The sequence below is a fragment of the Monopterus albus genome, unplaced genomic scaffold, assembly GCF_001952655.1.
Source record: "Monopterus albus unplaced genomic scaffold, M_albus_1.0 scaffold16.1, whole genome shotgun sequence".
Classification (NCBI taxonomy): domain Eukaryota; kingdom Metazoa; phylum Chordata; class Actinopteri; order Synbranchiformes; family Synbranchidae; genus Monopterus; species Monopterus albus.
In genome coordinates this window covers 711,280-726,492 of record NW_018127896.1, presented here as the reverse complement: position 1 = coordinate 726,492, position 15,213 = coordinate 711,280, and the positions used below count along the sequence as shown (strand labels likewise).

The window sequence follows — 15,213 nt, the reverse complement described above, 5'->3', positions numbered from 1 at the left end:
ATTACACTTTTATATCTTTATGTTTGAAGCCTGAAATGTGGCAAAAGGTCGCAAAGTTCAAGGGGGCCGAATACTTTCGCAAGGCACTGTAATTTTGGCTTAATATCTCTTAATATTTTGATGTATTACATTAAATAAACACATGACATCTCATAAGTATTTCACAATTTTTATTTAAGGAACTGTATTTTTTTCCTCGGTCTGATCCTTGTTTTAAATCTTATCTCATAATTTTGACACAAATCAAAAATCTTAGTCAATTTTTAGTATTTGTAATTTGGCCTAGTGTCTCATTTTTGACTTCAAAACTCATATTTTGCGTATTTTCACAATTATTTTGACTTATTTCTCACATTTTGTACTTCAAATAATTTAGACTAATAATTTAGACTTACAGTTTCAGTTTTGTCTTAATATTTCACATTTAGACTTTTTATTTATTTGCTTTTGTTAACTTATTTTAAATTACAATTCTGATTTTATAATTGTGACTCTATAGCTCATATTTTGCATTTGCTAAGTTGTAATTTAGACTTATTTTCTCTGAATTCTGACTTCATCAATCAGAATTTTGACTTACTATGAGTAGTTTTTATGTTGACTTTTGATGCATTTCTTGGCATAAACAGGCTTCCATAAGATCCAGGGTCAGGGTCAGATTTTCTCACTGTCTCTCCTTTCCTGTCAATCCCTCAGGTGTTGGACTGGGTGGAGCAGCATGGGGAGGTTTTTCTGAACAAACATAGCGGAGTGGGGAAGTCTCTGCACCGAGCACGAGCGCTGCAGAAACGCCACGACGACTTCCAGCAGGTTGCACAGGTAAAACATAAACTACACTTAGACCTGGATTAACTAAAGCTACTTTCACATCACCCCAGACCTGGTGTGTCCACAGCAGTGTGAACAGACCAGACCAGATGTCCTTAGATCAGATCTGGGCCACCTGCGTATGGGCTCCTAGATCCGATGCCTCTCCGACCTCTGACTGTGTGGGCGCTGTCAGAACGGTCAGATCAGAATCCATGTGGTTGTTCTAATGTTTCCTCCTCTACACATACGGCCTGTTGTCATCATTCGACGTCAGCCCCTCAAAGACCGGTAACAATAAACATGGAGGAGAGCGATGCCAACGACGGGGTCAGTGGAGAGACCAGGACATTTCAAATGTGTTGGACATTCATGGAGAAGCATCTGTGCATGTGTGGCAGTTTAGAAGCTCAGCGGTGTTCACACTGGAGCCGGATACATGGCATTGGCACACACGGACGGGAAGCAGCAACACACACAGATCAGAGCTGAGTGTTAAGGCCTGAGAGGAGGACGGAGCCTAAACACCACTAACTGTTCTGGGTTAGGATCAAATACAACAGAACATCATCTAACACTGATTAACACTGAGTACTGATTAAAGTACTAACTGACTGAGCCAAATGACAGCACTCATAACGTCTTTATCTTTGTGTGTGTCAGAACACTTACACTAATGCAGAGAAGCTTCTGGAAGCGGCAGATCAGCTGGCTCATTCTGGAGAGTGTGAGGAGGAGGAGATCTACCAGGCAGCGAGAGACCTGGAGCTTCGCATGCAGGTAACTGACAGACAGAGGAAATGACTGAATTAGCAATTTACACATTTATTTATTTTTTTTCTTATTTGGTCAGAATGGCTCATTGCATATAGGAAACTAACTTGTAAACATGTAAAACAGACTATCAACAGTCAGACTCTACTGCAAGACTTTTACTCTGAAAAGCAGCTACAGGAACTGTTGAGTTTGCATTAAGAGTTTACGACTGAATCTTGTCTCATTATTTTCTTTTTAAATAAGTTAACAAGCTGTGCATTAAATGAATAATTATTGAGGTTACGGTTGAAGGTGTACCGGCTGCATTTTATTCAAAGGTGTTCCTAATATTTTGAAAGTCCTGTAATGGGAGGTCAAAAATGTAGAGTATTGGATTACATTTAATTGCAGAAATGCTTTGTGTGTGACTTTCATGTCTTTTTTTTTTTTTTTTACAGTTTGCAATCCTTTCTGCTAGTTTCACTTTACTGTTACATACTTTTGCTTTAGCCTATTTAGATTTTTAGGCTCATATCTGGAGAGAAGAGCAGGCGATGTGTTAAGTATCATGTGGTGCTGTGTTGTCAATGTGTTTGCAGGCGTTTATCCAGCGGGTTGAGCAGAGGAAACTGCTGCTGGACCTCGCTGTGTCTTTCTACACACACACCAAGGAGGTACCATACACAATGATATACTGTACATAACAATATATCAGTATATCATTACAGTGTAACTATGAAACCACTTAATGTAATTTGGTTTGTTTTTAGCCGAAGCCTAAAGAGAATCAAGCCAATTAATGCAAAAACAGAAATGTCTGACTTAGGATAATGAAAGCCAACCAACTACAAGAAAAGTTTTAACAGTTACTGTCTCCTCTTCTCCTCCTCCGATTCATCTTCCTCGTCAATTTTTTATCCTCTTTCACCTCCTGCTCATCCTTGTTTCTCCTCCTTGACTATTCCTTCCATTCCTCTCCTTCTTCCTCTTCATTTTCTGCTCCTTCGTTGTGATTTATCCTCCTTTCTCACTCTCCTTTCTCTTCATCCTGCTCCTCTCCTTTCCTCTCATCCTCCCTTCCTCATCTCCTCTTCTTCTCTTGTTTGTTGTCCTCTTCCTCCACATCCTCTCCTCCCCCTCTCCAGCTCTCAGTGTGGATGGAGGGCCTCCAGAAGCAGCTCTCCTCAGACCTCTGTGTTTTTCCAGACACCGTGGAGGCTCTGCAGACACGTATCAGTCAACAGCAGCAACAACAGGCCAACACACAGGTACCAGCCTAACTTTGACCCCAGTCCTCTGACCTGACCCCATCATAACAACCTAACACCTCCCCAACCTCTGACCCCTCACCTCTAACCCTCACACTAACCCGAGCTCTAACACTGACCCACAGGAAGCTGCGATGAGTGTCATCCGGGAAGGAGAAGACCTCATCCTGCAACTCAGGTACACAACACAGAGTGTGGGTGTGTTTGATTCATGGCTCACTGTTGCATGGTTAGCCTGGATATGACTTCTGTGGGTGTGCTTGTTTCACTCACCAGGGTAGCTCAGAGATTTGTGCCCACGTCTATACAATGTGTGGGTGCGTTTTGTTTCAGGCCCCAGGGCAGCTCGGTGGCCCACGTGGAGTCGGTCCTGCAGCAGCTGGAGGAGTCTCATGTTCAGCTGGAGGAACTTTTCCACCAGAGGAAGATCCGACTGGATGTTTATCTGCAGCTCCGCATACTGCAGCAGTGTACGTTGGAGGTACACTGTTTAAGTTTGCTCATATTTATTACATTTTACAATTCTCCCAAAGCATTTCTTGAACCTCCTGCCACTAAGTTGGATCAAGGTCAGGACTCACGTGATTGGTGTCTCTTAGGTGAGTGGGGAAATGGACGCCTGGAAGCAGGACCTCCAGAAACAGTCCCAGGACTTCTCAGCTGAGAAGCTAACCTCACCACGGCTAGCTGACACAAACCAGGACAAGCTAGGCCAGGACAAGTTAGCACTGGGCCAGTCACGGCTAATGGAGGCTAGTCCTGAAGCGCTAACCCTAGCACAGCAGCGCATCCACAGGTAAGCAGGCCAGTCTGATGCCATCATCCTTGCTAAATGCAGTCATGACTCATCAATAAAAGGCATCAATTGACCGGCTGATTGATCTGCAGGCACATGGAGCGAAGGCTGGCTATGAACAACATGATTTATGAGGTCATCCAGCAAGGTCATGACCTTCAGCAGTACATCACGGAGGTGCAGGCATCAGGTAAGAGTCACACTGTTGCTAGTGGTGATGTAACTTTTGAGGGGTTTCCACAGGTTCCTGTTACAGTTCATGTGGTCCTTGAAGGGGTCCTAGCAGTCCCAAATGGGGTTTAACTGCTACACTGGACAGGTTGGAGAGGTAACTGGGGCAGAAATGAGTAATGAAAAGGTTTATGTGGTCCTTGATGTTCTTCCTGTAGTGTGAAGGGTTTTCTGATTTAATTTTGGGGCTTTCAGAAGTACTTGAGAGGGTTTTTGATTTCCTTGAGGGTATTCCAGGGGTCCGTGATGGTGTCAAACAACCATACACAGGCAGCAATCAGAACAGGCTGCCATATTAATTACATTTTCATATCTACTGTGCAAATACAGCAGAAAGGAATAGAAAGCAGTTAGCACAATCTGACCGCTTCAGCAACACACTGATGATATTAGGGGTGGGGTGGGGGGGTGCAGAGAGGATGATGGGGGCAGGGGGAAAAGAGGGATGGGGTTTCCATGGAAACTGCTCTCTGAAGCACACAGCTGGCACCCATGGAAACCAGTGTATTGAAATTACCATGGAGCCAAACACACACACAAGCAAATACATGCATTCACGCAGGCATGCAAACATGACTGGAGATAGACACAAGCATAACTGCACAACTATACATGTGAGGACCTGGTCACCAAAAATGTCCCAGCTTTGAAGGTCTAAAATCATGTTTGTGTGTCAGGTATCGAGCTGTCGGAGGCAGAAGGCGGCCTCTCCTCCCAGGTGGATGAACTGCAGCGCCTCCTGCAGGACAAACAGAAGGAGCTGCAGCAGATCGCAGATCACACGCACACACACCTGGAGCAGAACCTGCAGCTGAGACACCTGCAGAGCCAGGTCAAACAGGTAGCACACACTCATTCACATGTACACAGCTACAGATCCAGGTGATAGCCGAGCACTGCAGGTGATTATCTCTACCTGTGGGTCTGTGTTTCAGGTGCTGGGGTGGATCTCAGAGGGCGAGGTCATGCTGTCCTCCTGCATGTTGAACTCCAGCTGTTTATCTGAAGCTGAGCAGCTGCAGAGGGAGCATGAGCGCCTCCAACAGGCCATAGAGGTTACTGCACACACACTAAAAGAAGCTCCAACAGCACACCCCTATTAGTGGAAATAATACAAAGAAATAAGCATTAGATTTTTTTTTTTCACATAAGAGATGATGGAACATTCAGCTGAGATCAGTAAAAACATAAAAACAGGGTTTTACTTAGTGTTTTGTAAAGGACTGGGACCATCTCATCTGAAATTAATCCACTATGTTAAGAACCTGGCCAGAGGATGAAGCTAATGTGCCCACTGTCCATCACCACAGACAGATATAAAAATTACACTTCATCATACACACAAATCATTGTGTTAGATTAATGGAAATGAATAGAACATCCCCTCTCTTCCACTGTGTCTCTGCAGGCTCTCCTTCATGCAGATTCTCTTCAGAGGACTCATCAGGTGGCTCTGGCGCTGCAGCAGAGAGCAGAACTGCTGGTCAGGTTAGTTACTGTCTGAATATCAATACTAGTTAACTGTAAATGGCGAGTTATTAATCTTTAATCTCAATGTAGGTATGAACATGTTATTACATTTTTATGGTACTTTCCCCAGTCATATGACCTCTGATTTTCACCCTTCAGGTCAGGTCACTATGATCCAGATGCAGTGCGGTCTTGTGCCCAGACGGTGGCACTGCACTGGCAGACTCTGATGCTGACGATCGAGGACCGACTCAAACTGGTCAACGCCTCGGCCGCCTTCTACAGGACATCACAGCAGGTAACACCGTCTGTCTGTCTACTTGTTGTACCACCTGTCTGCCTATCTGTTACCTGTGCATCTGCCTCTGCAGGTGTGTGGGGTGCTGGAGAGTCTGGAGCAGGAGTACCGCAGGGAGGAGGACTGGTGTGGAGGAGGAGAGCGACAGCCTGAGCAGCTCCTGCCAATCATCAACAAACACATGGAGCAGAAAGAGGCCTTTCTCAAGGTGAGGAGATCTGGAAAAGCATTGTAAACTTGCAGTGTTTTACGGGCCTTGAACAGTCCTTAACTGTGCACATAATTAAATGAAGGGCATTTAACAAAAGTCATATGCTGTTGTCATATGTCATATGACAGGGTCCCTAACAGTATTGTTTCCATGGCGACAGGCATGCACTCTGGCAAGACGAAACGCTGAGGTTTTCCTAAAGTACATCCACCGCAACAGCGTCACCATGGCAAACATCTCAGGCCACAGCGTCACTGTCTCCGGGGTAACGGGGGTCACCGAGATCACCGGGCACTCTAGGGTACCGGAGCAACAGGTCAAAGGTGAAGAAAGAAACACAGAAATATGTGTTGTTTAGTGTACATTTGAAGTATAGTGGATCTGGGACAGAGCCCTGAGGAGTTAATTTGTTTTTATACATGGGCAGTACAGTAGTGACTTTTCTGACTGAGGTGTGTCTGTGTGTGAACAGGTATCCTTAGTGAATTGCTGCAGAGAGAAAACAGAGTTCTTCATTTCTGGACTTTAAAGAAACGTCGACTGGATCAGTGCCAGCAGTACCTGATGTTCCAGAACCACACCCAGCAGGTAGACAAACAAACATGTTGATTATTAAAGGTGCATTAACTCAGATATACCCCCTGCCCATGACAGCTAAAAGTCTGAACCATTGGCTGCCACAGTGAAGAGGTGCCATTTTTTGCACACAGAGAGAAAGAAAGAAAGAAAGAAAGAGCAACAACCAGGGTTAGCACTGGTTTGGCTGTTTGACATAGAGAGAGTTAAAAACAGCCAGAGGACTCAGACTGAATTCAGATGTGGCATTCATCAACAAACTGGATATGTTAGCATCTAAAGCTAACCTGTTTGTTTTGGTAGCATTAGTCACCTATTATGGTCAGGATTTTACCTTTGTGTTGAATTAATGTGATTTTAATTGGAGCTTTGTCTACCAATATTTCCCTCTCAGATGTAGTGGAATGCAAATATAAAGTAGAATACAATCGAAATACTCAAGTAAATACTTAGTACTTGAGTAAAAGTACTTAATTATTTGCCTTGGGAGTTGAAACTCAGACATTTAAAAGATCCAGTCATCCATTTTCATAAACTTTGGATTTACCATTAGCTTTTATTTTGATCAATCAGCCACATACTCAAAAAAGCTAAAAACCTAACGCGGTGACACAGTAGTAAAGTAAAAATGATAAGTTACATGCTTTTTGCAGTCTGCTTGTACGAACATTTTTTTGAGCAGAAGGATAATGTAACTGTATTTTAACATGACTTTTGATCGCAGGCTCTGGATTGGCTACAGCAGTCAGGTGACCACTACCTGGCCACACACACGTCACCAGGTGCAACGGTGGCAACAACTGCTGACCCAGCACAGAGAGTTTTGTGTTTCTGCCAAGGTTGGAAAACGCGTACAGTGCCACAGTTAAAACCAGAAAAGGACTGAATGAAGCTGAATCAAATTAAAGTCTCATTAAATCATTTCTCTCAGCACACCCAGGAGAAAGTTCACCTGCTGATCCAGTTGGCTGAGAGCATGCTAACTAAAGGCCACGCCCACCGTGCAGAGCTTCGCCGCTGCGTTTCCACGGTGGACAAACGTTACCGCGACTTCACCGTACGGATGGGACAGTACCGCCACCTGCTGGAGGTGGCGCTGGGAGGGTGCTCACAGGTAGTGTGTCCAGATAGTACAACAATGTGTTGACATGCAGGTAAACCTACTTTTAATGAGTGCGCTGTACGGTGTCCCTCTCAGGACAATAAGGACTTGGAGCTGGAGCTGATCCCCAACAGTCTGTCTGACTCTGATCCTGAGGTCAACCTGTCTGACCCCAGCCACCAGGTCAGCGATGAGAAGAGGCGCTCTGCCCGCAAGAAAGAGTGAGTAGTGTCAGTATTTTTAGTAGTACAATTGCTGTACATGCCATGATGACATCTGTGTTTTTGTCTGTGCTCTCAGGTACATCATGGCTGAGCTACTTCAAACAGAGAGAGTCTATGTCAGAGATCTGCAGGAGTGTATCGAGGTACACATATGAAAGTCAACCAGAACCTCCTATTACTGACTGCTTACTATCAAATTCATGATACCATATAGTCCTACATCATAGTCGATAGTACTTCCTGATGGTAATACTGCATCCTGGTGCAGACGTACCTGTGGGAGATGACGAGCGGCTCAGAGGACATCCCTCCTGGTCTCGCCAACAAGGACGATATCGTGTTCGGAAACATCCAGGACATCTACGAGTTCCACAACAGGTACTGCAGTACACGTACTGCAGAAGGAAACATTCAGAACATTGACAAGTTCCACAACATGTACTGAAAAATATGTTGCAATAAATGTACTACAGTAGAAAACATCCACACCATCTGACTTTCACAGTTACTGAAAAAACATATTTTGTGATACTACAATGTAGTTACTGTACTATTATTATACATCCAAGTGCAAAATATACTACAACATGGACTGCACTGATGCACAAATTTGACCACTATCAGTCTCAACAGGTACTGCAAAATATATTTCTATACACGTACTACTGTAGTACATATCCCAGCAACTACAAGTTTCACGAAAGATACTGCAAAATATTCTGCAATATATATTATAGGTTTACACAAAGCCAATACAAACTCCATGTATCACAATGGATACTGCATACATCCTACACAACTGCAGTATCAACAATGTACATATGTTGGCAATACAACGGTATGCTGTAGAGACAGATATAATGCAGTAGTCTGTGTTTTGCAGTATTTTCCTGAAGGAGCTGGAAAACTATGAGCAGCTTCCTGAAGATGTTGGACACTGCTTCGTTACCTGGGTAACTACTTTGGTTTAGTTTAAATCCATTTAAAATCTAAATACTCTACTCTCTTTACTATGAGTAGTACTATAACAAATATTTCTCTCTCTCTGTGTCTCAGGCTGATAAATTCCACATGTACGTGACGTACTGCAGGAACAAGCCAGACTCCAGTTTACTGATCCAACAACACGGCGTGGGATTCTTCGAGGTCAGGGGATGTGGTGGTGGTGGGGGCTGTACTGCTGTGGAAACTCTGCGGATGTCTTATTTATCATGTCCCATTGATACACCAGTCAGACAGCTCCAACCCTGTGCTTTTCCACTGGTAGTGAGTTTTGAAGGTAACTCGGGGGCAGCAACTGACTTTGAGTTTGTGTGGCCTGTAATAACTGAGGCCAATGGCACAAACCCAAGTTGTAAGAGGAACTCTATTAAACTCTATGTTCTGCAGACAGAAAGACTGTTGCTTGACACTGTGTTCCTTCCAAATCAGAGATGTGGTGCATGAAAAGAGGAAGGAAAAGAGAAAAAGCTTGTGCTTAATATGAACAGAGCAAACGCAAAACAGGATCTAGTCTTAGTCACAGTATTTACTTTCCATCAGTTAAGGAATGGTATCAGCCAGTCTGTAGGGTGGAGAAGGGCCACACTTTACAGTTTGTTCGAGATTTTTCTTTTAACATGTTTGGTCTGTGTTTGGGTTCAGGAGGTCCAGAGGCGACATGGTCTCGCTAACTCCATCTCCTCAGCTCTTATCAAACCAGTTCAGAGGATCACCAAATACCAGCTGTTGCTCAAGGTAAGGCTATGTAATCTTACTGAGTTTCACTTTGCAGCCACATTCAAACACAAGCTTCTCACACACCTCCGAGGAGAAAACAGCTTATATGGAGCCCAAAGAATGACAAACACAGGACTCAGCACTTCAGACTCTCCAGCTGCACCTTTTATGTTGCGTCTTCTTTCAGTTTCCTCAAGGTTGTCAAGAATGGAGCACAGTCTTTAACTTTCATTTTGCTTAAAACACAATGTTATACTTTGGGGAGGAACAATGGACAACAGAAATGTGTTAAGAAAAAGTAAATGGTCTGAATTTATTTACAAAGAAGTGGTCACAAAAATAATTCTCAACTGTCAAAACAGAGAGAAACTGTCATGCAAATTCAGCACAGAAACTAAGAGGAAACCTTTGTTTGTATAAGAAAGATGAAGTGTTAATGTGATGAACTACAGCTACCAATTAAGCCTGTTAATTATTTATGCATTTATTAATTAATCTTTGTTTGCATGGATTTGATTGGCTTTATGAATAATATGTAGACTAATACTTATATATATTAGCACAGTGTATAAAATGTTTTTGTAAGGAAGTGTAATGCATGCTGCGTTGTACATCCTGGGTTATTATAATGGATAAGTGACTGTTTTTAAACTAAATGATACTCAATGAAACACTGAGAGAACACACAGTAAGTTTAAAAACCACACTGGTTTTAGAACAACCGTGTCATTTTCTGAACATACCTGTGTTTTCGGTGTGTTTGCTTGTAGGAGCTGTTGGCGTGCTGCGAGGAGGGCAAAGGCGAGATCAAAGAAGGCCTGGACGTGATGCTGAGCGTCCCAAAGAGAGCAAACGATGCTATGCATGTTAGCATGCTGGAAGGTAACAGTTCACTTTTCTTAACATGAAGTCAGTCTGCCAGGGATTTAACACAACATTCTTAAAATATCTGAGTGATTGGCCTTAAATATGGGGTATGCAAGAGGGACTTGGCCCCATGTCCCTATTGATGCCTCACATTAAACGCTTGCAGCAAAAACTCCTTGCTTTACAATTGCCAGAGAAATTTTATTGTGAAAGAACAGGTCTTTTATTGTTAACAAGCTGAAGGTCTTTTACTCTAAAGCAGTTTGAGGGCTTTTACTGTGAAGCGGTTACAGGATTTTTACAAAGTCTTTATTTTACTATGAGGGAGTTTTTATTAAGAAACAGCTGCAGCTCTATTGTCACAAAGCTGTTAGCTTTTTACTATGAAGCAGCTTTTCTTAAAGACGTGCAGCTTCTTCACAGCAAAATCCCTGATAAAAAGAGCTGGAGCAGTTTAATTGTGAAGCGTCTGTGGTCTTCTGGAGTCTAAAGTTTCAAATGTACTAAGACAGATCAGATCACTTACTTTCTGGGACTTTCAGGTCTGGAGGAGGGTCTGGAGGTTCAGGGCGAGCTCCTCCTCCAGGACTCCTTCCTGGTTTGGGAGCCGAAGTCTCTAATCAGGAAGGGTCGGGACCGACACCTCTTCTTGTTCGAGCTGTCACTCATCTTCAGCAAGGAGATCAAAGACTCGTCCGGACGTACCAAATACCTTTATAAGAGCAGGCTCAGGGTAAGAACCACACTTGAATTTCAAATTTCAAAAAGTCACAGACTGGTAAATTGTCCCGACAATCAGGTCAGACCAAAAACAAAACAGGAGGAACTCATCACCCATATACAACAGATCAGCCTGTCTGTGCATCACTCGTACTGCCCATCTCTTTGTCAGACCTCCGAGCTTGGTGTAACAGAGCACATCGAGGGGGATCCTTGCAAGTTTGCCCTGTGGGTCGGACGGACACCGACATCTGACAACAAGACGGTACTGAAGGTACGTGCACGCCAGCGGATTAACTCTCTCTGACTTCCACCTGATTACATGTTAATGATCATGTGAAAGGTCTGTGGACATTCTACCTGTCGTTCTCTCTCTCCACAGGCATCCTCGTTGGAATTGAAGCAAGAGTGGGTCCGCAGCATTCGCCAGGTGATCCAGGAGAGGCGGGGTCACCTGCGGGGAGCGCTGAGGGAGCCCATCCCACTCCCAAAGACACCCAACCCCACTCTGGGGCGACAGCGCAGCATCACTCGCAGGTTTGCACAAAAGCTTCATTCAGAAAATACTCAGTTTATTACTTCAAACAACCAGTTTACACAGGCTCTCTCTTTTTATCTGGTAATTTAGCAGATAAATCTTCAGCCAATTATTACACTATGTGGCTGCCCAAATATTTCAGGCAAACAGTATGTGATGGTTGAGCATGTGATTACAAAACCATGGTCAGTTGTTAGTGGAAAATGTGTTTTAAAAAAGACTGAATTTTCTCTTTTTTCTCTATCATTGCACAGCTGTACAGCTGCAACAATTGACTGATTAATCATAATCAACAAATAATTAATTGGCCACTAGTTTAATAATCTATTAATTCTTTTGAGTCTTTTTTGGTTTCAAATGTTAATATTCTCTCTGTTCTTTAGTTGCTTATTGACGTTTGCACTGTTGGTTACATAAAACAAGATGTCTGAAGATGTCACTGTGGGCTGTGGGTAACTGGGATGGGCATGTTTTACTATTTTCTATTCAATATTTAAACTGAACAGCTGAGTAGGAAAAAATCAAGAGAGTAATCAATAATCAAAATAACTGTTGGTTGTTGCTCTAGAGTGCTGCAGCATTAAGGTTTCCCATTGCTGGATGAAACAATGACAAAAAAAAACTGTGAAAACACATGGAGTGTCTAGATACTTTTGGACATATAGTGTATTTTGGAACTGTACCTGACCCTTCCAGACTGGACACATTTCTGTTCCTAAATTGTCAGGGAGACCAGCGAGGACGCAGACAGTCTGGGTGATGCCAGCAGTCAGCCCGACACCGTCTCCATTGCCTCCAGAACATCCCAAAACACCGCTGACAGCGACAAGGTGACACACACTTACACACAGAAACACACAGTGTGTATTCAGAGGGGTGGGTCGAGCAGTTTTATGACCTCACCGCTGCTGCAGCTGGCTGGGTGTGGGTGTGGGTGTGTTTGGTGTGTGTTGGGAGTTTCTTCTGTTCATCGTCTCATTCTTTCTGGAAACCTTCACTTCTTTTCTGCTCTGTGGACAAGGTATGTTTGATTTATATGACCTGCTTTAAGTTAGTAGCTGAGGGTGGTGTTAGTGGCTGGATGCTATGACCTGTGACCCCTCTAGCTGTGAGCTGTTCATGTTTAGGGCATACACAGTTAAGCTTGCTGCAGTCAGATGACAGAGAAACATAAATCAGTTGTTCAGTGAGGTCTGTGCTGTGAAAGAGGGCTAAAATGTGATGATGAAGCTAAAACAGAGGGGTATTTGGAGCTATCCCAAACAGCACTAGACCAAGTGATCTGCATAAAGGAAGCTGGTGGACAACAGTGGAGGTCTACAGCACAGAGCGATAAGCTGAACCAGGGTCTGGACTCAAACACATTACGGGGAGGACACCACATTCACGGGTGCTGCTGGTCTCTGGACGAGGTTTGTGCACAGTGAAGAAAAGAAAAAACACAAGAAAAGTACAGTTAAATGTAGTGGAGTAAGGGTACAAACTGGAAATATTCTAAAGTACAATTACTTTAGAATCATACTTGAGTAAACATACTGAGGTACTTTCCACCTACACATGCATGTGTTAGTGATCCTGTGTGTGTGTGTGTGATGCTAGCTGGGCTGTACAGCCGATCCCAGCTGTGTTCAATTTGGATGCAAATACCCCACTGTTCCCTATAGATTGTGTCTGTGTTTCCTCCACCAGCTGGAGTCACTGGTAACCACCTCATCTCACGGTCCAGGTCACGTGGTATTTTTCACTTTATGTTTAGCCAATCAGAGCTCACTGTGACCTGCTGTGATTGGACGGGTGAAGGATTATATTTCTGCAAAGTGCACATCATTTTAAATGTACATTTTAATGCTTTATCGGAGCATCATTTGTCATGAATCTTGGAGGTAATTCGTACTTTCTTTTGTGGATATTATCTGAAGAGAGAGCATCACACTCCTGTAATTCCTTTGATGATACAGTACCTTCAGTGTCATATTTCATAACATTAAATAACACATTCAGCATTTTGCCTGTTCAAGTGTTAATGAACACACCCAGCCAGCTGCAGCAGTGGTGAGGTAATGGGGCCGAACTACACACTCCTCTGTGTGTAAAAATGAGTGTCTGCTGGTGGGATGGCCCTGCTACAGACTGCTTCTACTTTAAAAGCTTCTCATACTGGTCGTAATAACGGCCCTTTATTATTATGTAACAGTAACTTGTAAGCATGGTGAGACAGTGTATCTTCAGTCCACTGGAGGTAAACAAACTGATCTCTCTGTCCCGTGTGTGTGTCTGTTTCTCCAGCTGTCCGGAGGTTGTGAGTTAGTGGTGGTGTTGTTGGACTTCTCCTCCGGGGGACCAGGAGAGCTCAGTGTTCGCTGTGGTCAGACTGTGGAGCTGGTGGAGCGTTCAGCCGAGAGGCCCGGGTGGTGTCTGGTCAGAACGACAGATCAAACGCCCCAGCAGGTAATCAGTCAGGCATCTCAATAGATAATGGGCCTTAACATCAAGTCCTCACAAGTAACAAAGGTAACAGACTTAATGTCCTCAAAAGTAATAAAAATAATTAAACATCCCCACATACAGCACAGATAAGCAGCAGATTATTAATTAATACAACAATCAATTAAAGAGGCATGCAGTATGGTCCTTCTCCATCCTTTACTATGAGAGAGACTTTACTGATGGACAGCTTTGCTTTTAGCAGAGGAAGTTGACTGATCTAACATCAGCCCTGTGTTTCCTTGCAGGAAGGTTTGCTGCCGATGAGCGCCCTCTGTCTCTCACACTCCCATAGTGCAGCCGACATGGAGGGGCTCATCCCAGCTTCGACCACGTCCTCCAGCACCTCCTCTACCTGCACCACCACTTCATCCTCCTGCAACTCCTCTACCACTACCACCTCCTCCTCCAGCGCCTCCAACTCTTTCTCGACTGTGAGCACTGGGAAGGGTGAGTATCTGGATAAAACCTCTCCTCCTCTCTGAGCTCACTATTTACCTTGTTAGCATGTGTAACAACCAGACCACATTAATTACAAAAAGACAATTACCTGCACTTTGCCTGAAAATGCAGCAGCTGTACCTCTCATGGCTATGTGATTCTCAGCCTTCAACACAAATAGCACAACACTGTAAAAATACATTTTAAAATAACATAATGTAATCATGCATTTTGAACAGTGGTGGAAGAGGTACTCAAATCCTTTACATAAGTAGCAATACCACAGTGTACAAATACTCAGTTTCAAGTAAAAGTCCTACTTTCCAAGTTTTAAATAAAAGTACAAACATATTAGTATCAAAATATACCTGTAGTATTATATATACCTGTAAGTATTATAAGTAAAAGTTATGCAGCATGCACATTTCACATTAATGTATATTATTGGACACATCTATACAATTTGTCTGTTATGTAGTACTTCATTTAGGTCACACATTGCTGACTGTACACAAACTTTATGAAAACCTGTGTAAAGAAAACCTGTAACATTTTAGGGCAGAGAAAAACCAAGCCAACATCAAAGAACTGGTCGCCATTGCCGTTTTTTGTCTGGGCCAAAAAGTGGCACTTGAACACACCACGCAGATTACAGCCAACAGCCAGCTACTGCAGCAAGTGTGTTCTGAGAGGAAATAACTCTCC

At 43.4% G+C, this 15,213-nt stretch overlaps 1 protein-coding gene across 1 annotated transcript in view; it reads left to right on the top strand.

The window, feature by feature from the left end:
• Nucleotides 1-15,213, top strand: part of LOC109955791 (kalirin-like) — a 49,681-nt gene that overhangs the window by 12,278 nt on the left and 22,190 nt on the right. Inside the window, 31 exon segments of the mRNA XM_020592271.1 lie at nt 697-819; nt 1,471-1,587; nt 2,163-2,237; nt 2,709-2,831; nt 2,957-3,009; nt 3,165-3,312; nt 3,431-3,627; nt 3,720-3,817; nt 4,536-4,699; nt 4,794-4,913; nt 5,267-5,346; nt 5,488-5,626; nt 5,700-5,834; nt 5,998-6,160; nt 6,310-6,425; nt 7,138-7,205; nt 7,207-7,252; nt 7,345-7,527; nt 7,612-7,736; nt 7,816-7,882; nt 8,008-8,117; nt 8,623-8,692; nt 8,796-8,885; nt 9,384-9,476; nt 10,229-10,340; nt 10,868-11,058; nt 11,218-11,319; nt 11,428-11,582; nt 12,311-12,413; nt 13,870-14,031; nt 14,316-14,517. Coding sequence (XP_020447927.1) covers nt 697-819; nt 1,471-1,587; nt 2,163-2,237; nt 2,709-2,831; nt 2,957-3,009; nt 3,165-3,312; nt 3,431-3,627; nt 3,720-3,817; nt 4,536-4,699; nt 4,794-4,913; nt 5,267-5,346; nt 5,488-5,626; nt 5,700-5,834; nt 5,998-6,160; nt 6,310-6,425; nt 7,138-7,205; nt 7,207-7,252; nt 7,345-7,527; nt 7,612-7,736; nt 7,816-7,882; nt 8,008-8,117; nt 8,623-8,692; nt 8,796-8,885; nt 9,384-9,476; nt 10,229-10,340; nt 10,868-11,058; nt 11,218-11,319; nt 11,428-11,582; nt 12,311-12,413; nt 13,870-14,031; nt 14,316-14,517 — 3,730 coding nt within the window.